This window comes from Martes martes (assembly GCF_963455335.1).
Source record: "Martes martes genome assembly, chromosome: 9".
Lineage (NCBI taxonomy): Eukaryota > Metazoa > Chordata > Mammalia > Carnivora > Mustelidae > Martes > Martes martes.
This window is the reverse complement of record NC_137896.1, coordinates 65569324-65596186: the sequence shown is the minus strand read 5'-3', so window position 1 is coordinate 65596186 and position 26863 is coordinate 65569324. Positions and strand designations below refer to the sequence as shown.

General features: G+C 42.2%; 1 protein-coding gene across 7 annotated transcripts in view; it reads right to left on the bottom strand.

Annotated features, from left to right (window-relative positions):
• The window catches only part of VWA3B (von Willebrand factor A domain containing 3B), a 210518-nt gene that overhangs the window by 163497 nt on the left and 20158 nt on the right, over positions 1–26863 (bottom strand). For all 7 annotated transcript variants that reach the window (XM_080813513.1, XM_080813514.1, XM_080813515.1 and 4 more), the window contains 2 exons: positions 21800–21969; positions 18123–18238 (listed from right to left, as the gene is read on the bottom strand). In XM_080813513.1, the coding sequence (XP_080669639.1) occupies positions 18123–18238; positions 21800–21969 (286 nt within the window). The remainder of the gene's footprint in view (positions 1–18122; positions 18239–21799; positions 21970–26863) is intronic.

The following is a 26863-nucleotide window of genomic DNA, read 5'->3' as shown; positions in this document are numbered from 1 at the left end:
ATCTATGTGAAAGCTTCTGAGAATTGAAAACTACCACATCCAATTTACAACTGTTCTTGCACCATTTGAGCTCTTCCTGAGCCCAGTCTGACAATAAGGAAGTAAGAGAAAGTCATGCCCAGAAAATGCCCCACCATTTAATCCTATTTCTTACTTCTAGTAGAAGAATGGGTGCTCCTGAAGGAGGCCTACCCTTAGTATCAACCTTGAAAATGGACCTTCCCCCTATCAGGACATAGTTGAACAGTATAGTATTCACTTCCTGGATCAAAATTCCAATTTTCATCTGTCATTGTGAATGAAAATCAACTGGTTAGTATCATGACTATTCTAAAAATATTCTTTACGACAGAGGCTTTTGTATCTTGTCAGATTGTTTTACTTTCTAGAACCAATGTCTAAAATAAAAGCCCACTTGGAATCTCAAAAGGAAACTAACACTAATTGTCAATTTTGTACTAAACAGTTCCACATATGTTACATGTTTTAATTTTCCCAAAAGCCATATGAGGTAAATGCTATTATTACCATTTTTACAACTGAGGGAACAGAGTTTAGAAAGGTTAAGAAACTTGCTGAGGTCACACAAGTAGTTAGTAGTAAAAATAGGATTTGAATCCAGGTATGATTCCAAAGTTGATTCACCTTCCAGCAGACATTGATTTCCAGAGCCAAAAAAGAACCATACAAGAACAAAAGATTGTGATAGCTTCAGTTACTGTTCAGCAAAAATTTACTTCCCTCCCCATCCCATTGACATTGGACATAGTTATGTAATTGGATTTGGCCAATGGAATGTTAGTGACATGACATGAGCAGGGCCCTTAAACATGGCTGCATGGTTTGGCTTGGCTCTTGTGCTCATGCTATTCACTACAGTAAGTCTATATCCTGGATATACTAATCAAAAAAGGACAAGTCCATCCTAGATGAACCAAACTGCAGTTGACCTATAGATCGGTGATCAAGAAATAATGGGTGAAATCTTTCTAAATTTGATGGAAACTATAAACCAATAGGTCCAAGGAGCTCAAAAAACCCCAACTACAAGATACACATCATTAGGATTGAAAAGAAACGGTGATGGGCTTCAGAAGGCAAAAGGAGAGACAGAAGGGAAGAGCCAGGGAGGATGTGTGTCAGTCTTTTTTCAACCTCTAGAGGGTCAGTAGTATTAGAAGTCACACCTAATGATGAGTGTAAGAGATGGGTAGTAGAAGTAAATAAATAGAGGAGCTGAATTTTCATCCAGGCTAATGAGGGGAAAACCAGACACAGTGCAGTCAATCAGAGGATCCCAGAGGGCAAGGGGAACAAAAGGATATGCCTCCTCCCATAAAACTTCTCCCATAAAACAAATCCAGAGGGAAGGTCTTTAAATAGCACCTGGCCACAGAATCAGGGCTAGAAGCAATCTCCTCTTGATCCCTGAGGTAGGCAGCCACTACCATCTGCATAAGTGCTCAGGGGAGCTGACGCAGTAGGTGACACAAACCCCAGTCCCCTTCCTGTTCTCTCTAAATATTCTTGATAGTCAAAGAAGACTGACCTTACAAATAATATAGAGGACAAGGGTAGATGGAGAGGAGAAGGGAGTTGAGGGAAATTGGAAGGGGAGGTGAACCATGAGAGACTATGGACTCTGAAAAACAACCTGAGGGTTTTGAAGGGGCGGGGGTGGGAGGGTGGGGGAACCAGGTGGTGGGTATTAGGGAGGGCACAGATTGCATGGAGCACTGGGTGTCGTGAAAAAACAATGAATACTGTTACGCTGAAAATAAATAAAAAATTTAATTTAAAAAAAATTAAAAAAAAAAAAAAAGAAGACTGACCTTAAACTCCTGGGAGGTAATGTCATGTGCTATCTAATGTACAACTTAAAATGCCATGTGTTATCTAATGTACCAACCTAAGCAGCCTCTGTCTAAACAACTGAAAAGCTTTCCATCACCTGAAAAGAACAGTCCTAGAAAAATAAACAGGAAAAACTTCAGTGTGGAAGGAAATTCTTCCAAGAAATTAGTGTACATACAAGAACCCAAAGCAAGCACAGAATAAAGGACTATACATGATATATCAATTGTTGCCTTTGCAATGAAGTGAGAAACAAGACAAAATTGCTCTCAGCCTACAACTAGTTTTACTTTCTTAGGGGAAGGGCAGATGTAAGGAATTACCCCAAAACACAAGGTCTAAAAGTTGGTCATAATTCATGTGTAACTAACTTATTTGCAGATACTATTACAATTTATTTATCAAACCCATTTTAAGAAATGCAGATTCCTACAAATATCTACTTGCCAACAATTTATCAAATGTCAAAAGTAAATGAAATCAGAATTTGTAGCAATGTATCTAGTTTATCCAATCTCTACTAGTTTTAGTCGGAGCACTCTAAATGACTTTGGAAACTTTGGAGAATAATTACAGACTTTTACATGTCTACTTGATAAGGGGTAAAAATGCCACATCATTGTTCCAAATTTTTTTATGGCTTTAATACACTGATAAGCTGTAGTAAGCAGACCACTGGTACAGCTCAATCTTTTGTTTTGCTTTCATACTATACCACTGGACTGTCCCAAAACTGTACTAATAAGCAGTGTGTGGGAGGAGGAGTGGAGAAAAGAAAAAAGAGAAAGGAAGGAAGAAAAAACTATTGGGGACAAAAAATAAAAACCTTAAAATGCCCATGGATATTGTGAGAGAACAAGTGTTCACTGAACAGACAGCACAGAAACCAAGCACACGTGCACTCTCCCCTCAGAAGACAGTACAGCCACACACAAAATGAAGATTCATTTGGATAATGGCAAGTCCGTTTTTCACATCTACAGTAAATATACAAGGCAGAACTAAAAATGAATTAATGTCAAAAGATCATCACCAGAAAGGGAAGATTACAACAGGAAAGGGCAAAGAAGCAGGGTGGATGGGCCAGGAGCAAGCCTATACCCAGGAATGCAATATATTATAAAGGAACCTACATACACCAGTGAAGAAAATGTGAAGGTTCATGAGGGAATGATGTGAATTCAGCTGTTAGCTATTTAAGGAAAAATCTGTTTACATCCTTATGTTACACCATACCTCAAAAACAAATCTAGAGGGACCAAAAATATCTTTGTTTTCATTTTCAACTCAGGCCATAAAGGACCAAATGGAAAAGAGATGGAATCACACAGAATCTATAGGATTTATGGACTGTGCTTGCTATATAAATTTTAAATGATGCATATAAAGGTGCATATAAATGATGGCCAAAATGAAAAGAAAAAAAGTAAGTAGGATAAATTATCAATAAGTAGTAATACTGACGAGTTAATGTCATTAATATACAAAAAGTTCACAGGATGTAATAAGAAACACAAGACTCCACCAAATAAATGGGCAAAAGGCAAGCAGGTAATTCATAAAAGAAGTTAAATACAAAAACGTCCAATTTCGCTACTACTATTTGCTACTGATAACATTAATTTCCTCATCAAAGAAATTCAGATAAAAATGAGATAACTATTTTTAATGCTAATTCAGGTTCCATGAAATGGGGATTCCACATACACTGTTGATGTGAGTCAACACAAATGTTTATGTTTATTTATGTTTCTGTTTAAATTTATGTTTATTAAAACATAAAACACTGTTGATGTGTGTTATATCATCTTTTTAGAAAGCAAGTCCATGTGAGAGACTAACCCAAAATGTTCAAACATGTGGATCCAGTATTTTCATTACTGGAAATCCATTCCCTAAAAAAGTCTAAAACACAGGAGGAAATATACCACAGAAAAAATGCTGTATTTAATAACAAAAAAAAATTCAAACTTACCCAAATGTTCAAAAATAAGTGGTTCACAGAATTAAAGCATACCACAAACCCCTAAATGACATGGGTCTGAACAATGTGGGTCCACTTACACAGATTTTTTTTGATACAGTACAATACTATAAATGTATTTTCTCTTGCTTATGATTTTCTTAAAACATTTTCTTTATTCTAGCTTACTTTATATAAGAACACAGTATATAATACACAAAACATAAAAATAAACATGTGAATCAACTGTTTTTGTTATCAGTAAGGCTTCTGGTCAACAGTAGGCTATTAGTAATTAAGTTTCAGGGGAGTCAAAAGTTATATGTGGATTTTTCACTGCTCAGAGGGTTGGTGCTCCTAACCCTTGCATTACTGAAGGATCAACGGCACTATGTATTTTTTTTTTTTAAAGATAATCAAAGTTCTTGGCTTGAGATATCTTTTTATTTATTTATTTGACAGACAGAGATCACAAGTAGGCAGAAAGGCAGGCAGAGAGAGAGAGGGGGAAGCAGGTTCCCCGCCAAGCAGGGAGCCCGATGCGGGGCTCGATCCCAGGACCCTGGGATCATGACCAGAGCCAAAGGCAGAGGCTTTAACCCATGGAGCCACCCAGGCGCCCCTGTATTTTTAAATATCACTTACAGAAGTTTTATAAGAACATGGAAAAATACTTGCTGTAACATTAAGGGTAAATGCAATATTCAAAGTGGCACATAATAGGAGAGTGATGCTTTAATTTTTTTTTTTTTTTTTTAAGTATACAGTTAAGACACAGGAAGGAGATACAGCAGTATGTTCAACAGTGAAAATCTCTGGGTGGCAACAATGTTTCTTTTCCTTTCTTCTCTGTATTTTCCAAATTATTTACACTATGTCTGCACAGTGTGGGACAGCAGAGTGTTTGTGACAACCTAGGTTTGGACCTCCTGCTCGGCCTCTTATCAGTCATGTAACCTCAAAAAATAACCCCAAGGCTGATTCTCTTCTCACTTCACATAATTACTGTGAAGATTAAGTGAGGTAATGTATATAACGCACCTAACACACACACACACACACACACACACACACACACACACACCAGCTTTAATCACGTTAGGAAAAAATCCTTTAAAGTGACAAGAGTTAAACATTAAGCAGGTTAGTACACTTCCCCACTCTCATCCAATAATTAGAAGTGATATATCATGGTTTCTGAGAAATAGTGGAAGAAAAAAAGACCAAAAAGGGTATTTTTTTTTAATTTACAAATTATATTCTTTTCAAAACACAAGAATTTTATGCCAACCTACTGAAAGATATTTTGGAATTTGAGAATTTGAAAAGAGATGGGCTAAGTGTTCAAATGATACTTTATTAATTTTATGTCAATATAGTGAGTAGCAACGTAATGCATAACACATAAATGGGTGACAAGAAAAAGTGAAAGACACCATCCACTCCACATAAAAGATGAAGACATTGGGTTTCACACTGGTTTTACTCACTTTAATACATCTTTGAGCATTCCAGACTCAGTATTTACTTCCAGGATAAACACAACTATATAACTAAGTATCTTTTCTTTTTCCTAGAATTATGGTTGGGAAGGGGGGAGGATGAGTATTTTAAAAAAGAAAACACAGGGGCGCCTCGGTGGCTCAGTCAGTTAAGTGTCTGCCTTCAGGTCAGGTCATGACCCCAGGGTCCTGGGATCCAGCCCCTCATTGGCTCCCTGCTCAGTGAGAGGCCTGCTGCTCCCTCTCCCTTTGCCTGTCGCCCCCACTGCTTGTGCTCCCTCTCTGTCATATAAATAAATAAAATCTTTAAAGGAAAAAAGAAAACACATATGCCTTCTTCTGCCAAATTAGGAGACAAAAATAACATCCTGAGCAGCTGAGATGGCAGAAGCAGGCAGAAGAAAGCACAGAGAAAGTGCACCTGGAGTGGTCCAGAGAGCTGGGGCAGGTATTAGAAAGTGGGGGACCCACCCAAAGTCAAGGGTGAGCAACACTGGACACTGGAACCTCAATGACAAGGTCTAGTAGCAAAAGCCTTATCTATTTGGTTTAGAAAGGCAACAAGAGGTAAGGCTTCACAAAGCATCACCTAGAACAAACTTATTTGTAGGAACCCCCCTCTCTCTCTCTCTGAACAGCAGAGAAGCAAGCCTTTGAGTTGCTACACTACCTCCCATATGACCTGCCTATACATATCTATAGTACTAGAAGCCAGTACACAGCATCCAAACAAGGATACTGTAAGGGAAAAAAAAGCAGCAAAATTATCAAGAGATGACTAATGTTCACTAAAAATGTTATCAAGGAACACATGAAAATTATGATCAACATTTCACCATGAATTAATATATATATATGAAGCCATCATCTCCATGATGGAAGAAAACAAAGCAGAAATATAACAACTCAAGAGTAAGATGGCAATAAACAGGAAGAGATGAAATACGAAAACTCAGGAAAAGCAAACAAATCACAGAAGATGAAATTGGTATAAATTCAATGAAGAAAAGATACTATGGAACTCACATTGTAAGAAACCAGAGAAGGTGAACACAAACAGAAGTGAAGTATTTTTAAAATATTAGAGGGATTAAATAAATAAATAAAATTTAAAAATAAAATATTAGAGGGGCACCTGGGTGGCTCGGTCAATAAGCACCTGCCTTTGGCTCAGGTCATGATCCCAGAGTCTTGGGATAGAACCTCTGCATGGGGCTCCCTGCTCAGTGGGGAGTCTGCTTCTCCCTCTGCCCCTCTCCCGCTCATGCTTTCTCACACTCTCTTTCACAAAACTAAATAAAATCCTTTTAAAAATATAAATAAATAAATAAAAATAAAATAGTGGAGGGGTGTCTGGGTGGCTAAGTCGTTAAGCATCTGCCTTCAGCTCAGGTCATGATCCCAGGGTCCTGGGATTGAGCCCCGCATCGGGCTCCCAGCTCAGTGGGAAGTCTGCTTCTCCCACTCCCACTCCCCCGCTTGTGTTCCCTCTCTCACTGCATCTCTCTCTGTCAAATAAATAAATAAAATCTTAATAAAATAAAATATTAGAAGGAAAATGATAGATATGATAGTCAATGGAAATTTATTACACCTTACACATAAAATGAATCCCTGAAGAAGAAAACCAGCATGGTGCAAAGATTAAGAGAATAAACTGAGTCTGAATCTTGGTTCTGTCTGCTATATGAATTTGGAGAAGCTTCTTAACTACTTTGGCTTCATTTCTCCCTCACTAAAATGAAGAGAATAATAGTACCTACTTCACATGGTTGGTATAAAGATTAAGTGACTTAAAAGATAAGAGGGTGGAATAGTACTTGGCACATACCAAGCAATGTCTAAGTTTTCCTTAAATTTGAAAATAATAATAAATATATTTTAAAATAATAATGAATAAAACAATGGAACAGAGCAAATATTTAAAGATATAATTCAAGGAAACTTGCTTGAAGTTGAAGTCTTAGATCTCCATTTGTAAAGGGCACACTGCATACCAGGGACTATCAACTACAGCAGTCAACACTGAGATATATCTTGGGACTCAACAGACTTTGGAGCGAAACAGTGAATAAGATGTCCCTCAATCATATCCACACCAACAACAATTACACATCAATCCAAAGAAAAAAAGTACCTACACAGGAGCTTTGGGATCCAGGTAGGAGACTGTGAAACCCTGGTGCGGTACAAGACTAAGAGTCACTCTGAGAAGGCAGATCAGCACTAATGCTGCTGACTTGCTGACCATGGTCCTAGATACAGAAGAAGAAACAGATCTATAGCCCTGAGGACTCAGCTACAGCCCCATTTGCTTTGGTCCTGTCATTAGCACCATATGCCCATACGCCACGGGACCCAGAAATCATGCAGAGTATCAAGTTACAGACATACAGACCTTGGTCCTGGCTGTGGACCCTGAAGTAGCCCATGAACTGACTCCAGTCCCTACTGGCCATGGTCCAGAAGTCCTTGAAGGTAAAACCCACCAAACTCAGTAGATTCTTAAAAAGCCCTATAACTGGGCTCCAGCCCATCCCAGCCATGGTGCGTAGTCTTGGTGGCATAAGGACTGTGCAGGAGACACTCCAGTCTTCACCCCCACGGATCCTGAAAGGGCCCTATACTAGGCTCCTGTCCTCTTCCAGTGACAATCTGCAGGCAGGCCTGCTGACACAGGAACCAGACAGAAGTCAGTAGTGTCTGGACACTCTGAGATCCAGAGGGCTCTATGCTCAGCTCCAGACCCTTGATAGCCAACAGGCCAGAAGCCTTAAGGGCCTAGAGTCCCAGCAGGAGCTACTCGAGTCTCAAAGAGCCCTATACTAGGTTCTAGGCCCTTCCAACTGCGGTCTGTGAATAGTCATGCCGACACAGGGACCCAGCAGAAGATACTCCCAGTTGTGCCCCAGAGATCCTAAAGGGCCCTATATTTGGTTCCAACCACATCACAGCTGCAGGCCTGGCAGACTTGCCAGCCCAGAAAACCAGTAGAAGACCCTCCCATCTTCACCTCAGAAGATCCTGAAAGGGCCCTATACTTGGCTCTACATCCTCTGTCATGCTCTAGGTCAAGTCCTGCTCATCAAGGGACTCCTTCAGTGACCAGGCAGCAGCCCTCCCAGTGACCTGGTAGGAGTCACACCTGCCATGCACCTAGTAATAGGTGCATTGTCTAAAGACCCAGTTATGGATCCTGAAGAGGATCCTTGTCCCAGAGCCACCCTACTAAACAAGGTACTGAAGAGAGTTCCATTCACCCAGGGACCAGACAGGATCCATACCCACCTGCTAATTATGGCTCTAACCCAGAATGACTGTGATTCCAGAGGTAATCCCATCAGTCCAGGGAATAGACAGAGGTTTGTACCTGTGGAAACCAGTCTATATTGACTGGAAGAGGTGTCTGCTTCTTTGAATAGATACCATTTGCAAGGCTACATGGATCATGAAGAATCAGGCAAATATGACACTACCAAAGGAAATCAATAATATTCCAATAACCAACCCCAAAGAAATGGAGATCTATGAATTACCTTTCAAAGAATTCAAAACAATCATCTTAAAGAAATTCAGTGAAAGGCATAAGAACATAGACAACCAAATGAAATCAGGAAAATAATGCATGTACAAAATGAAAAGTTTAATAAAGAAACAGAACCCATAAAAAAGAGCCAAAATAGAATTCCCCAAATACAAATATAATGATAGAACTGAAAATTCAAGAGAGCTTCAACAACAGACTTGATCATGCAGAAGAATCATCAAACTCAAAGACAGATCATTTGTTATTAATCAGATAGAACAACAACAAGAAAAAAGAATAAGAAAGAGTAAAGAAAGTCTACATGAATTGTGGAACACCATCAAGCCAATAAACATTCACACCATGGGAGGACCAGAAGGAAAAAAGAAAGGGAGATGCAGAGGAGAAGTGAGTTGGGGGAAATCAGAGGGGGAGACAAACCATGAGAGACTGTGGACTCTGAGAAACAAACTGAGGGTTTTGGAGGGGAGGCAAGGGTTGGGTGAGTCTGGTGCTAGGTATTATGGAAGGCACGTATTATATGGAGCTCTGGATGTGGTGCATAAACAATGAATTTTGGAACACTGAAAAGAAATAAAATGGGGAAAAAACTGTGGTATTTAAAAAAATGATTTAAAAAAATAATAGCTGAAAACTTCCCAAATCCAGGGAGAGACATGGATATCAGGTACAAGAAGCTCAAAGGACCCCAGCCAAGATCAACCAAAGAAGATTACTCTGAAGCATGTTATAATAAAAATGTAGAAACTCGGAGACAAGGAGGGAATTTTGAAAGCGGCAAGAGAAAATGACTCATCATACACAAGGGAACCCCATAAAGCTATTAGCAGATTTCTCTGCAGAAACCTTGCATTCCAGAATAACGTGGAATAATATATTCAAAGTGCTGAAAGAAAACACTGCCAACTAACCATACTATATCCAGGAAAAATGTCCTTCCTAAATGAAGGAGAGATAAAGACATTAAAGAAAGCTAGACAAACAAAAGCTAAGGAAATCAGCTAGAGATAAAAGCTAGACAAACAAAAGCTAAGGAAATTCATCACCACTAGACCTGCCTTGCAGAAATGCTAAAGACACTAAGCACCAATACAAAAACATATAAGTATGAAACCCATAGTAAAGGTAACTACTTAAATAAATTTATAATACCATAACAGTGTAATGGTCATATGTAAATGACTGCTATCTCTAGCATAAAAATTAAAAATATATTAAAAATAACTATGACTACAGTAATTATAAAAGGATATAAAGTATGACCTCAATAGCATAAAATGTGGGGAGAGGAGAAGTAGAAGTGTAGAGTTTTTGTATGCAACTAAAGGTAATTTCTTACCAGCTTAAAATAGACTGTGCTATTTACCTCATGATAACCACAAGAAATACTTACAGTAGTCACACAAAAGACAAAGATAAAGGAGTTAAAGCACACTACTTCAAATAATAATCACAAAGGAAGACAGTGAGAGAGGAACAAAGGAAGTCTGAAGAGCCAGAAAACAACACCAATATAAGTCCCTACCCTATCAATAATTATGCTAAATATAAAAGGACTAAATTATTCAATCAAAAGACACTAAGTTGCTGACTATATTTTTTAAAAAACACAAAATCTAACAACATGCTGCTATAACAGACTCATTTTATTTTTTTATTAATACATAATATATTATTTATTTTAGGGGTACAGGTCTATGAATCACCAGTCTTACACAATTCACAGCATTCATCATAGCACATACCCTCCCCAATGTCCATCACCCAGCCACCCCATCCCTCAACCCCTCCAGCAACCCTCAGTTTGTTTAAGAGACTCACTTTAGCTTTAAGGACTTATATAGGTTGAAAGTGAACAGATGGGAAAAGATATTCCATACAAATGGCAACCAACAGAGAGCAGGAGTGGCTACCCTTTCATCAGATAAAATAGACTTTTAATCAAAATTGGTCACAAGGGACAAAGAAGGTCACTAAATAATGATAAAGGGATCGACTCATTGAAAGAATATAACAGTTACAAATATGTATACATCCAACACTGGTATACCTAAATATTTAAAGCAAATATTAACAGAACTGAAGGGAGAAACAAACAGCAATGCAATAACAGGACGTCAGTACCCCACACTGAGCAATGGATAGATCATTCAGAACATCAATAAGGACGCACTGGACTTGACCTGCAACTTGGACCAAATAGACCTAATGTAATTATTGATAGATAATAACTATCACTAACTTACTAATGGGAAAAAACTGGAAAATTAACAAATGTGTGGAAATTAAACAACACACTCCTGAACAACCAATGGGTCAACGAACAAGTCAAAGTGGAACCAAAAAAATATCTTGAAAGAAATGAAAATGGAAATACGTTATTAAAATCTATGGGATGTAGCAAAAGCTCATAATAAAGAAATTAATAGCAATAACACCTACATTAAAGGGAGTAAAAAAGATCATAAATGAACCTAAATTTACATCTCAAGTAACCAGGAAAAGAAGAACTAAGTCCAATTTTAGCAGAAGTAACAAAGATCAGAGCAAAACTAAATGAAATGGAGACCATAAAGATAATAGAAAAGATCAACAAAATTAAGAGGTTTTTTGAAATGATAAACAAAATTGACGAACCATTAACTAGACTAAAATAAAAAGAGAAAATCAATAAATAAAATTTAAAAATGAAAGAAAAGTTACAATTGACACAACAGAAATACAAAGGATTATAAGAGAGTAATATGAACACCAACAAACTGGATAACGGATAAATTCCTAGAAACATATAACCTACCAAAACCAAATCATGAAGAAACAGAAAATCCAAAAAATAATAAGACTGAATCTGTAATCAAAAATCTCTCAATTCAGAAAAGCCCAGGACTAGATGGTTTCACTGGTGAATTTTACCAAACATTAAAGAATACCAACTCTTCTCAAACTCTTCCAAAAAAGTTGGAGAAAGGAACACACCAAAATTCATTTTACAAGGCCAGCATTACCCTAATACCAAAGCCAGATAAGGACACTACAAGAAAAGAAAACCACAAGTCAGTATCTCTGATGAATACAAATGCAAAAATTCTCAACAAAATTCTACCAAACCAAATGCAACAGCACATTAAAAAGATCATACACTGGGGCGCCTGGGTGGCTCAGTGGGTTAAAGCCTCTGCCTTCAGCTCAGGTCACAGTCCCAGGGTCCTGGGATCGAGCCCTGCGTTGGGCTCTCTGCTGAGCAGAGAACCTGCTTCTTCCTCTCTCTCTGCCTGCTTCTCTGCCTACTTTTGATTTCTGTCTGTCAAACGAATGGATGAAATCTTTAAAAAAAAAATCATACACCATGACCAAACAAGATTTTTCCCTGGGATGCAAGAGTGGCTCAATACATGCAAATCAATGTGATATAACATGTTAATAGAACAAATTAAAAATTTATATATCCTCTCAATAGATGCAGAAACAGCATTTGACAAAATTCAAAATCCTTGAATTTTTCATTCAACAAAGTATTGGAAATCTTAGCAGAGCAATCAAGAAACGGAAGGAAAGGGGCACCTGGGTGGCTCAGTTGGTTAAGCGACTACCTTCGCTCAGGTCATGATCCCAGGGTCCTGGGATCGAGCCCCACATCGGGCTCACTGCTCAGCAGAGAGCCTGCTTCTCCCTCTCCTTCTGCCTGCTACTCCGCCTGCTGGTGCTATCTCTCTGTCAAATAAATAAATAAAATCTTAAAAAAGAAAAGAAAAGGAAGAAAAGAAGGAGGGAGGGACAGAGGAAATCCAACTCAGAAAGGAAGATATAAAATTGTTTATTTGCAGATGATACAATCTTATATATAGAAAACCCTAAAGACCCCACTAAAAAACTATTAGAACTAATAAACAAATTCAGTAAACTTCACAGAATACAAAATTATAAAAACCAGTTGCATTTCTATATCCTAACAAACTATCTGAGAAATTAAAAAACAATTCCATCATCAAAAATAATAAAATACATAGGAATAAATTTAACCAAGGAGGTGAAATCCCTCTGCACTCCCATATTCATTGCAGCACTATTCACAACAGCCAAGACATGGAAAAAACCTAAGTGTCCATCAACGGAAGAATGGATAAAGAAGATGAAAGATGTAGATAGAGACACAGATCAAACAGATGTATTAATGAAATATTATTCATTCATGAGAAAGAAGGAAATCCTGTCATTTGCAACAACAACCTTCTCACTTACATGTGGACTCCTGAAAGAAAGAAAGAAAGAAAGAGAAACTCATAGAAACAGACAGTATAATGGTGTTTGCCAGGGGCTTGCTGGGAGAAATGAGGAAGTGTTGGTCAAAAGGCACAAAAGTCCAGTTATTAGATGAGTAAGTTCTGGGATCTACTGTGCAGGAGGTGACTGTAGTTAACACCACTGTGTTAAATATTTGAAAGTCTGTAAGAAGAGTAAATCTGAAACATTATCACACACACACAAAAAGAAATGGTAATTATGTAAGGTGATAGATGCACTAATTTTATTATGATAATCATTTTATAATACATATGGGTATCAAATCATCATATTGTATACCTTAAACTTACACGTCATATGTCAATTTAAGCCCAATAAATCTTGGAATAAAAACAATCATTTGCACAACCAGGTAAAAAGGTAAAGTCACTTAGAAAAGAAAAAAAAATAATCAAGCTAGCTTCAGGTTTCTCCTCAACAGTATGCATCATGAGAAGACACTGGAGCACAAGTCATATGACACTAAAAGGGAAAAGAGTCAGCCAAGAGCTTTCTATCCAGCCAAACTGTCCTTTAAGTATGGAGATATAGAAAAGAACATTTGAAAACCCTGGGAATACTGTTCTTGTGATTATTCCTTGAGGAAACTATTAGAACTTCAGCCAATCAAGAGATAACTTGGAAAACCAAAGCAAATGGACTATAAGTAAGAAATGAATCTATTTAATAATAGAAGTAAGACTAAAAAAAACATGAAAATTAGCATATCAGACGAAAACAAAAACTCAGTCTTTAAGTTGCTTACCTGGTGATAACAGCAGGGTAACCAACAGGAAGATGATGGTTAGACATAATAGCACTCATAACTTATTGACCTATCAACTATGTATCTATCACATACCTATGACCTATCAACTATGTACGAGGTGCTATATAAAACACTGTGTGAGGTACCTGGTGGGCATAGTTTTGGGTGTCTGACTCTTGACTTCAGCTCAGGTCATGATCTCAGAATTGTGAAACTGAGTCCCATGTCAGGCTCCACACTCAGCACAGAGTTGGCGTGACTGGCTTGAGACTCTCCCTCTTCTCCACCCCCGCCCAAATAAAGAAGTAAATAAATAAATATTTTTAAAAAAATAAAATACTATGTGTGTGGTATATACACACCCATACAATGTACACATACATACATATACATATATAAACACATATATTCACACACACACATATATATATTCCTAACAACCCACAAGGCAAACACCATGATCCTCATTCATAAACAAGAAAGCTAAAGCTCAGATTGGTTAGGTACCTTAACCAAGATCACACAGCTCAGTGATAAATCCAAACTCAAGTCTGACTCCAAAGCCAGGCTCCTGATTCTACTGCATTAGAGTTCCTAGAACATAGGATAGTACCTTATTCTGCCTCCTCATCATTTAATACGGACAATATAATAGAATAGCTATTATTCCCACTTTATAGAGGAGGAACAGGAGGCAGAAAGGTGAAATATCTTGCCCAAAGTTACATAGTTATTTAAGTGACAGGGCCAGCCCATGTGACTGAAAGCAGAGCGAGGCAACAGATACATGATGCAAGCCACAAATTACAATTTCAAATTTTCTGGTAGCCACATTTTAGAAAGTAAAAAGAAATAAGTGACCTTAACTTTATTAATTTATTTGCTATAATCCAATATATTCATATTATCATCTCAACATATCTATATTAAAAATTATCTGATATTTTACATTTTTTCCATTTTAAGTATTTGAAATCCAGTGTATATTTTATACTAACAGCACATATCAAATTGGACTTGACACATTTCAAGTTTCAGTAGCCACATGGGGTTTTATAGCACTGCCCAGAACCTCCAAACGTTGGGAAAAGCTCAGGAGGAGAACTCTGAGATAAACTGAGGTTAATTTCCTACCAACCTGCTAGGATAGAAGGGCCCTAGAATCAAAAATTAAACTGAATTCTCCAAATCAAAGAATATGCCCAACCTTGCTTTTGTGACCAGATGTTCCTATCTGATATTAGGGACCTCACTTGAGTGCATACTGTCACCCACACAAGCATTAGACCAGAGCCAATTCACATCTAGTCAATGGCTGTAACCATTGGAAACTGATGCGCAGAGAAGGTGTGGCCTCCTGGACGTCACCACAGATTTGGGGAACACCAGTGACTGGAGATGAGACTGGGTTTCAAAGAATAGACAGAATGCTTCTAAGTCCTAGTCAGACACAAAGAAATCAGCAGAAGAGCCATTCAGAGTTTGCTTAGTCTTATTAGTTTCCCTGACTCCCTGAGAATGCCCAGAAACAGGGACGTGGAAGATGATTTTTCCAGCCTCTATTTTAGACTCTAAGAAAGAAGAACTATTTTGGCAGCACCCACTGAAGCCCTACCCGCCAGGGCAGATGAAGCTTGTCATTGCAGTCAAGCATAGGCTGCCATGTTTAGAGGACTGGGAAGCTAGAGTTCACAGATTCCTTAAGAGCCAGCCACCAACACAAGGAAACCCTGCTACCTGCCCAACCAACTCACACCTTAACTTCCCATCAAAGAGGTGGCTGGGGACACCTGCCAGGAGAATGTTGTGGACGGTGAAACCCAACCCAGGCAAGAACAGTGGAAGAACTGCCTGGTCTTAGAGACGAATCTTTTCTTAAAAAAAAAAAAAAAAAAAAGTGCTGAGAGCTCAGGGAACTTCAAATCCCTCTGTTTTATTTTCCTTATGGATGTGATGAATGTTTCATGATATACAAAGACCATGAAGAGAACTCATACTCATTAACTGAGAGGGAATTCAAGCTGCAGGGGGCTGGGTGGCTCAGAAGAGCTCCAGAAGGCAGCATCACTCTGGTCCCACAGTAATTAGGCTCTGTTGGTACCCCTTCTCTTCATCAGTTACTCAAGCCCAGAACAAAGAGAAAAAGAGGCAAGGACACCTACATGGGGAGATCATTTAACTGGACTATAGCTTTTCTGCGTGGGGGTAGTGCAAAGGGTAATGGGAAGTCATACTCTGAAAGCCAGTTATCTGGAGTCCAGAAAGTTGGTAATAGCAGGAAAAGCAGGAAATTTCTTCCAATTGCCAGGTCAGTTTTCTGAGCAGTGTCCCTCTAACTCTTCACTTGACAGTCTCTCCTTTCCATGCAACAAGAGGCACAAAGAACTTCTGAGCAGGTGTTCCTAAGGGGGTGTCCTCCCTCCCCAGCCCGGAAAAGGGCCCAAGCAAACTCAGACTGGCAAATGCTGACCCCAAGGGTGGGAAATGGGGAACAGGAACTGAGCAGGACGGACTGATCATCTGGTCTGAGGCCTTGGGTCGGGTTGGAAACCACATGTTTTCTAAACCAGACTAGTCTATCGAGGATTTCTGGGCAGTTTTTGAGTGGGAGAAATGCAACATTGGCATTTCTGGGACACCATGATGGATAAAGGAGATAAGATTGTGTATTTAGGATTTGGGTTCTCTCCTCAACTTCAGAACGTGGGATCACTGAAATGCCACTAGAACAGCAGGCCACGCTTTGAGGACTTCGGACTAAGAAAATGTTTTAATCTATAATTTAAATCTGTATGAGTCACAGGGTTGGGAAGATGGTAGATGATGAAAATGTAAGCTATGCAAGCCAGATAGGCTTCCCTTTATAACTAAGTTGCCACGGAACACATAAGCCAAAACTGAACCCCTTTACAGAAACTGGCATGCCTTGGGGAACCCGTGACACCTCACACTCTTTACCCTTACTGAAATATTGCCCACTAGACTTAATCTTGTGAATTACTTTCCCTAGGCATGGCATACATCCTGAATTAATATTGTTGTTGTTGTTAGAATAGCATTAACCTTGCTTAACAATGGAAAGTTTTTTAAATTCTCTGGAGATAGCCCCTTCGCCATCAGAACAAAGGCGTAAGTTACCTAAAGCAGTGCCACCCATGAGCTCTTGCAGAACCTCTCTCCAGCTTGCCGCGGGGCACTAAGAGTCGGAATCCCCAACGTTGTGTCAGGGACAGGCTTTGTGATTCAACCCCCTGCCTTGGTCTCCACTTGGCCCCTAGCCCTGTAATACAACCGCCTCCTCCTAGAGCCCCGTGCCCTTCTCCTGGGAGTTCTGTAGCATCATCATGTGAAGAGAGGGACCTGTCAAGCAGATCTTTCCTGCAGCTTCCTCGCTTCTCCCAAAGAGTAGTTCTGGCCTTACACTGAAGCTACCTTACACTGAAGCTAGAGATTTCAGTTAATAACTTAAAATGAGTAGGAGGGTGGAGGTGGAGATGGGCTCTCTCAGACTTCCAGCTGGGTCCCCCTACAACATCTCACACTCTGGACACAAGCTTCCTTCCCTGCTTTTCTCAGCAGGGTCTGCTCAGTGTCTTTGGCACTCTGCCGTTTCATCAGCCCCAAAGAAACTCCCACCTCTTGGTTTTCTGAGTAACCTTCTAGCACTGGTTTTTCTGAACTTACTTCTCACTGGTTTAGTGACCTCATTCTCTATGCTGTTAAATTCTCTGATCACAGTCTCTGCATAAAAGGGGAGGTTCACTCTACCTCCACAGAGGTTCCTGTGGGGCCCTGGCCCTCGCAAGAGGCAGGTCAATCCCGCACATGAGCCTAGAAGCCCCACTGTCACTGATGGACAGGGCAGCAGAAAACCCACAAGCTGTGTTGGCATGCTAGCTACAGCATCAGCTAACCCGGCAGCAGAGCGGCCCTGCCTGCCCATGGACTAAGTCCAGCATTGACACATCAGGACCACATCCTCAGAAGCTTCTCAAGTTTCCACACACATAACTTAGGCCACTTCCCTGGGTGGTAATAAACTTCTGCCTGGTTGCTAGGCTGACAAATTCACCAGTAATATCAGAAACTGCCCCTGGACCAGACAAATAATGAAAAAGATACCATCAGTCCCTATCTAGTGCTTTCGTTTCTAAAGATACAGAAAACCACACCGGGTAGTTGTGTGGTTTTTTGAATCCCAGATACCTGGAGGGCGCTTTCCTTTCAGTTTCCTTAAATTCCAAGTAATTACACTGTCACCATCCTTTACGGCAAATTCAGGAAAGTCCACACACTCTGTTCTCTCTGCAAATGCATGGAATCTGAAACAGGAAGAGATTCGCAACATTAGGCTAGTAGTGCTATTTGTGCATGTCCACTCATTCGCCCAGGACTGTGACCTTGCTCTGCTGTGGCGCCAAGCATCTTAGATGTTTCATGGCTTTTCCCTGTACCTCAGTTCTCCCAAAACAAAAGACAGGGAGGCAAAAGAGAGGAGGGAATTGTGAATGTTGTTGGGATTTTAACAGATGACTCTTCTCTTAGAGGGAATTAACCCAACCAAATGGTATGTATTGACCCTAGAAAAACGATACCCTCTGCTTTATATTTATCCTTCTGTTCCCAGGGTTCAATCATGTCAACACAGTGTTGACAAGCGAACAGTCTGAGGCCCCAACAGTGCCTGCGGCCCTGCGGGTTCAGTGTTGAAAGCTGGCGACAACAGGCACCATTGGCTCATCTGCCAAATGCCGATGGGCTTCAGTCAACTTTAATTCGGCAAATAAGCACTTCCCCAGAAACTAGGCGAAAGCACTAATGAAAAAAATTCTTGTGTGAAATTTTTAGCACCTGACTCCTCAAAATGTGGTCTGAGGAGTTGCAGCAGCACCTGAGAGCTGGTTAGGGATGCCCATTCTGAGGCCCTACCTGGAGCTGCTGAGTCAGAATAAGCACTTTAACAAGATCCCAGGGGGGTTCAAGAAGCACTGGGCTGGTCTACAAAATGATGGGCTAAGCACACCCTTGACACCAATTACCTGGAATCCAAAAAGTCAGTGATAGCAGGAAATTTCTTTCTGATTAACAGGAGCTCTCTGGGTAACATTCCTCTAGTCCCTCAAGAGTTCCACCTCTGCCTCTTCTTCAGCAGGAAGAGAATCCTGAAGCAGGGGCTTGGGATGGACAGTTGGATGCACAGAAGGTGGGAGAGGTGTGGGGGCTTTACCTGGATCATGGAAATCCTCAGTCCTGTTTCTAGAGGGTTTCAAGTGCAACTAAAACAATGACAATGGCACTCAAGAAGCCAGCCTTGTCCCAACAGCCCTTCATGAGGCCAACGGACCATTAACCTGGCCATGCCTGCCTCCCACGGGTGCTTCCACCGGAGCAGACATGGCCAACTTCCCCTGTCCTTTGACTTCCTTACAAAGCAGAGGGGGGATGGCTGAGGTTTGTGCTGCCAGGTCCCACACCATGGGTGCAAAGGCCTTTAATGCCCAGGACTTTCTAATCTCTGATCTGTTCTCCAGATTAGAAAACAGGGTAACTCACTTATGCAGACACCAAAACATGCTTTGCAGGTCGGTGGCTCTATTCAGACATGGACTCACAGGGGAACCAAGAATCCAGCCTCCCTGCAAGCTGAGACTCTCAGGGCACACCCTTTGGAGTTCCCTAATGACTGCTCTTCAGCTGAGGTTCAACAGCCAAGGGTGTGTGGTGGCCAACCCAGAGACTTGGGGATCTGGCAAGCACGGAGCAGGCAGGAGCACCACCGGCTAGGGGCTGGGCTCACTTGGGAGGGCAAGAGCAGGAACAGAAAAGCATGTCTATATGTCATCCTCTTCTGCAAAACTCACACTCAATAGTACATGGCCTAAAAGTCAGGAGCTGAACTGCAGGTTTTTCCATGTTAAATTACACACTAACCTATCACCTGCCCAGAGAAAATGCCCCATGTGAATTAAGCAGAGGACCAACAAGACAGGTGGGCCTGCCAGTAGCCTTTTACTCTCTCCAGTAGCAAAAGTAGGACAGTGAGCCCTCCTGTATTTGAGGGAATTTAGGAACCCAGAATCAAAGCCAAACATCTAACGTTCAAAGATTTCAAAGTGTTTTAAAGGTAACCAGAGCAGTGGTCTTCAGAATCACCAGGGGTCCTGTTAAGAATGAATATTCTTGGCCTTCCCCTAGAGCTCAAAAATCAGGATCTCTAGGGCTATGGCCAAGGTATCTGCATTTTAATCAAAATCCCTCCGCAGTTCTGCAAAGTGAATGATTAAATGCTTAGTCCCAGGATCCCCTCTATTATGTAGAATCACCTGTAAGGTGAAGCCCTCCACTCTGAATTATTAACAAGCTCCCCAGGCAAAGGTGATGAGCAAATTTGGGAACACATGCTCAAGGGCAGGAATTGTACCCACTTCAGACAGGCTGACTGAGACAAGGACTAAAGTCATTCTCCTTAAAAATGCTTAAGTAGCTGATCTCTCTCCACAAGGGACCTAAACCTATCCACACAGACAAGGTGGTGGGTATGTTTTAAAATGTAAATTCAGTTGTTATTCAGCTACAATGAGGCCACCAGATCAGTATAACTGCCACTGAAAATAGAGGTTGCTACTCACAGTTCCTGCTGTAGACTAGTATTGTGGTCCCCAACCCCCAAATACATATGTTGAACACTTAACCCCCAATGTAATCATATTTGACCGTATTTGGAGATAGAGCCTCTAGGAGGCAATTAAGGTTAAATGAGGTTATAAGGCTAGGGCCCTGATCCAAATAATTAAGTACCTTTTTTTTTTTTCTTTAAGATTTATTTTAGAGAAAGAGCATGCACACAAGCAGGGATGGTCAAGAGAGGGAAGTCAAGCAGTCTTAAGCAGTCAAGCAGACTCCCCACTGAGTGCAGCTCAACTCCCCATGGGCAGCTCAAATTCAGGACCTTGAGATCATGATCTGAGCAGAAATCAGGAGTCAGACTCTTAACCAACTGAGCCAGCCACCCAGGCGCCCCGAGATTAGTATGTTTTTAAGAAGATATACCAAAGAACTTACAGGTGTGCTTGTGCTTGCTCTCTCTCTCTCCCTTCATCATCTTTCTTTCCCTCCCTCCCAAGTGAAGATAAAGTTAGAAGTCAGCCTGGAAGAGCTCTCGCCAGAAACTGAATCGGCCAGCACCTTGATCTTGGACTTCCCAGCCTCCAGAAGTGTGAGAAATAAATTTCTGTTGTTTAAGCCATCCAGTCTGTGTTATCTGTTACGGTGACCCAAACTGACCACTAATATAGCTCTCAAGAGGCGGGGGAACACACCACAGCACACTACACCATGCCACACAGGGCAGCACCAGGGCTGGTCAGGAGGCATGAGGGAATAAGGGGAAAACACGGGCAAGAGTCTTTATTGTAGATCCTGCAGAATGGAATGGGTGAGGTTTAGGATGGGCAGCTGAATAACTTCAGTGGGTTCTGGATTGTAGGAGCTGTGCCAAGATGTCCAGTACCCGGCCCTGGCATGAACAGTGCAGGGGAATAGAGGTCCTGAGCATGAGTGACTCCTGGCACCAAGGTGCTCTGGATCAGTTAGCTTGCATAGGAATGGTGCACTCCTGGGTGAGCCATCTAAACTCTCTAGAAATTAGCTACCCTTGGAGGGAGCAGTCTCTCCAGGGTCAGCAAGGACCCCTGATGTCAAACCACCAGAATTATAGAAAATAACAAGGCAAGATTAATACCGAGTAGAGAAGAAAAGGCCTGGAGACTAAAGACCACTGGACGGAGTAGAGCACAGGAACAGACTGGTTAGGAATATTACTGCTGATTGTGCGCAATCAGGCAGTTCACCCACTGTCACTCAAGAGCGCATTTTCTGCCTACCTGCTGTGGGTCTTGGCACTCAGATCCTTTAAGAAAGCAATAGTGCCTTCTGCTCTGGCATTGAAGGACACTGGGCAGACAGGACATGGGATCTCCAAAGCCCCCTGAAGAAGGAGCCCCTTGGTTTGCTCAGGAATATCTCCCACCACAAAGTAGTAAATGGATTCAATCTGCAAGACAAGAGTAGCAACAGTTTATCTCCCTGAAGTGCCCTAGATTTGTACCAGACTCACTGGCAGTATACTTTCTACAAAGCTGCCTTTGCTCCTTGGGGGGTGCGGGGGCAGCCCGAGTAGCAGCACAGGTCCACGTTCGGTGACGACATCTGGGGGCCAAAGTCAGGAAGTGAGATATTCAAGGCCTGGTGTCAAGAACGTCTGTTGGCAGTGGTCATAGTCTCAGGTCTTACATGGGAAGGACAGGATAGGCCAATGTGGGAAAGAGCTTCCACTAAGTCCATGGATACATGAGACAGGTCAGCAGTGGCTGTTTTCAACACAAAGGAACTGTGGGCACAGTGACTGTGGGCAGGAAGCTCACAAACCATTTCCCACAGTGGTGCCAGAATTCTATAATACAAATTCATCTCTCCTCAGTCTGAGGCAGAACAGGGGGAAGGAGGGCTTATTTCCACTTGCCTCACGCTCTGCTCTCATGTCATGGGGAAGCACACGTGGGGGAAGATAAGGCTGTCCTGACTTCATGCAGCAGGTCAGGGACCAAGTCCACACACTGGGCCTTGAGTCTCACCACCACACCAGGCCATGACGGGGACAGGAGAATGAACAAACCCATGTCAGGAGCCCCACCACACACACACCCCAACCTTCAACGAGGGATTTGGGAGATGCACACCTCACCCAGGTAGGAGACAATCCCATAATGCTCCCTGCTTCATTTAGAGACACGTTAAAATCCACCCGAGGGGGCCCCATGACCAGAGTCCCACCCCAACCTCAACCACGCTGCCCCCCTCTTCCGGAGGATTCTGCCTTCCACAGTGCTTGACTTCCCTGCCACTAACGAGTTCTGTGAACTTGGGGAAAAGGACAGAAGTTCAGTTTCCTCACTTATAAAAAGGGAGGTAATGTAGTATACCTCGTGACTGAGTTTAAACAAGATGACTTGCACTTATGCATGCATAGTTCTCAGAAAGTTAAAAACCCAGAGAGAGCCAGAAATACATGCCATCTACATCCACCCCTTAAAACACCTTGACTGTTTCCACAGAAAACTGGGGAAGAATCCCCACAAAATACACTGGGTTTGAAGGGATAAATAGATGTCATGGACTCATGAGCCTTTCTCTGCTCTAATCACAAACCCCTGCTAATGAAGGTACACAGGTACGTCGGTTTGACCTCAAACCTGGGACTTAAACCCACCTGTCGCAGAGAGAAGAGGACTTATGGTCAGCTCCCCGGCTGGCTGGGCCCCCCTGTCTGCAGCAGCTGGGGCTGACTGTGCCCACCCCACCCCCATGACTCTCTCTCAGGCCTTTCAAATCCCTGATTTTAAAAAGGACCTAATGGGAAGTAAAGACAGAGCAATGTTGTATCTCTTGCAGCCAGTTGCCAAGAAGCAGAAAAAATATTGAAAGAAGGAAGAAATGGTGATCTCTGTATCCCTTGTTAGGGAACTAACATTCTCTCAGCAAATGCATTCTCTTTCCCTTCTCCCCCCTCCCCCACATTACTCTGTGTGAGAGGGTTTCAATGGGCTCCCCTTTGCTGCACTGTTATTAGTGTTCCAGCTGGGTTGGGCCCAAACTTAGCATGGGGATGGGTTCAATCTCACATAAGGATCTAAAGTCACATGTGGCCCAAGAGAGGAGAATAGGCACAGGGAGTATTTTGTAAGATCTGTTAGCTCAACAGGGAGGTGAGTGAGGACAAACATCTCCAGGTGTTCCGTCTGCGGCTTCTGACACTGTGCACCTCTGTTGCACGTCATGCCAACTCAGCTTCTCTGCACTGGCAATGACCCAAGAGTCTGAGATCCTTGTGCAGAGATGTTTTTCCCTTGAGACTGCATCAAGCTAAAAATTGCTGTAGCCAGCAGAGTCAGGATTTCCTTTCCTTTGCTCAGGCTCCAGGGTTATTCACTATTCATTAAGTTCATTTCTCAGCTGCTTAATTGCCTATGTTTTCAGTTATCTGTGCTACAGACTTCCTGGGACGTGCTCTACAATGAGACCACCTATCCCATCCCCAGTCCCCTCCGGCACACTGTCTCCCTGCCTCTCCTTTCCACTCACAAAATGACACTTACAAAACAGGAGAGGAAGGTAAATATGCCACCTAGCCCCATCCTCCACCAAGTGGCAAAATGCCTTTTAAAATGACATGGCTTTGGGGTCATCTGCTCTTTGGGATGATAAACCAACATGATTTTTTTCAATCCTCACAGGAGTCCTGTGGAAAAGGAATTCTTGTTACCCAGTTTACAGATGAAGAAACAGAGAACTGGACAGGTGAATTGACCTGGTCTTTCAGCTGGGAAATCCAGCTGCCTGACCCCGTGAGCTTCTGCCTTTGCTTTCAACCACTTCATTCTGTCGGCTCATCATGGCAAGGCTGGTCACCTCTTAGAAACCGATGTGAGTGGTGCCAGGGTGGCTCAATCTGTTGAGCGTCTGCCTTTGGCTCAGGTCATGATCCCAGAGTCCTGGGATCAAGTCCCACATGGGGCTCCCTGCTGGGAGAGTCCCTATGGGGAGTTTACTTCTCCCTCTGCTTTCCCCTTGGCTTGTGCTCTCTCATGCACTCTCACTCAAATAAATAAAATCTTAAAAAAGAAAAAAAAAAAAAGGAAAGGAAAGAAATGGATTTGAATCCCAAAACTGTACGAGCAAGATCAGGGATAGGAAGGTGGCCAGAGACGGGCACTCTTTTCACTTTCTTGGCTCTCACACCATCCAAGGCTCCTAGTCCCCGGTATCAACGTTGCTGGCTAAAACCTGGGTGAAGTGGTATGGGCTCAGGGGAACTGTCCTCAAAGGAATCCTCTCCCCTGACCCAGTACCTCTGAGCAACTCGGGGCAAGGGCCAATCTTGAGGATTGATCAGCAGCAGCAGCCGCAGCAGGAGCAGCTTTCTCACTGATCAGCATTTTCCCCTAAATGCTAATTTGTACTGAATTTGTTAACACAAGATCTAGAAAATATTTGGGGTTCATTCAGCTACTGTACTGGGAGTCAAAAACTCTTGACACTTTACGTAAAAGGGGGTAGAGCATTTGTTTCCACTTGAAATGCCTTATTCTGTCTGGGCCATTTGCTCTGCAGCTGCCCCAGGCAGTGGACACTCAGCCCAGCCAAAGGGGCCATGACATCTTCTCAGACACAGGTTTGGGGGAAAAGAAGAACCAGACTGCGAGCGGTTGCTTCCGCCCTGACTGTCCTCTGTTGTGGCCTGTCAGAAGTCTCGGGCTTTTAAAACCTCCACTCTGCAAGAATCAAAGTCAAATGAAAGTCACCCAGAACGGCAGTGAGAGGCCTAGCAAAATTCTGTCTTGTTCTTCATACAACTTTGACTGTTTCAACAGTTTTGACCAACTCCAGACCTTGAATCTGACTTCCAGATCTTTCCTATACCTGTGGTAGCCCTTTCCTTAATCGGCCCATTTTGATTTCTGATCCCCCCACCCCATGGTGGTAACTGCCCTTTTGATGTTAATCCAGCTCAGTTCTCCAATTCCTCCTAACACCCTCGACCACCAACTTTCTGGCCTGCCAGGTTTCGGGGTCCCTTTCTCCAACCACTATCCCCACGGGAGTCATACAAGGCTCAGCAAATGCACCTGCCTGGTTCCATGCAGACTACCGCCTTTCAATTCAAAAACCCCAAATCTGTACCATAGCAAGGGGAATGGGAATTTCTTGGACCCACATCTAGCCCCAATTTCAAGAATATCAACGGTACTTCTTTCCCACTCCTTCAATCTTCCACAAACATTTACTGAGCCCTTGCCAGGCACCGCCATTTCTAGGGACACAAAGGTGAAAAGATCTGATGCCTGGCTGAACCACAGCCATGCTTGTGACTGGTATGGTCAGCCCTTCAGTTTACTGTCCAGTGGTGAAGGTTCTTTATGGAATCATAGGGGTCTGGCTCTAATTCACCCATTTACTCCCCCAGTGAAGAAGATACTTTTTTTAAAGCAAACAAATGTATCCCTATCAGCCGGATAGAAGAGAAGCTGAGACACCACAAAGAACTACACAGGTACCCTTTGGGCAGGTAGCCTTCTGCTGAAAGCAGAAGGCAAGCCCCCTCAGTTAGCCTTCTTAGGCAGCTAGGAATCAGGGCTTTGGATAACCAGCCTTCTCTTTCCAAACAACCCCTCCCATCCTGGATCAGCAGGCTTTTCCAGGGCCTCCTGGCACAACACCCCTCCTCACTAAGGCCAGGGAAGCTACTAATATCCCCAAAATGTACCCTGGGACAGAGAATAGTGCAGAGCAGAAAGCCTGGGCTAGACAGCACACCCTAGGCTCTGAGGACAAGGCCAGCCCCTTTAAAACATCAGAAATTGCCTCAGTATCCCACATGCTGCCCTTCCCATGAGCCAGACCCTTTTGCACAGGAGCCAACAGAATACCTCATCCATCAATAGTGCTCTCCACGTGATGCCATCAGAGCTGGGATTCAGGTAAACCCCACCTTGCCTGGCTCCTCTAGATTCGAAGGCTCACCCTCAGTCATTCCTGCATGTTTGGTCTTCTGGCCCAACTACGGGAACAAAACCCAGTTCTGAAAGAGGCCAGTAGCCTCTGAGGATCCTCCTTTACCCTCACCAAATGCCATCAGTCAGCCCTCACTCTTCATGTGAATCAGATACAAAAGCCCAACTTCCATGTTAATCTTTGAACACAAAACAATAGCCACTCTCTTCGTTCTTCTCAGGACTCACTCATGGGAGATGCTAATCCAAAGCAGGTTATCATCAGTGGCGAAAGTCTGGGTATCTAGATTTACCGTTCAAAAGTTTCTTACGCCTTGTATCTTTTCTGGTTATAGAAAAAACCAGCTACATGAATCAATCTGAAACTCAGTGGGGTGG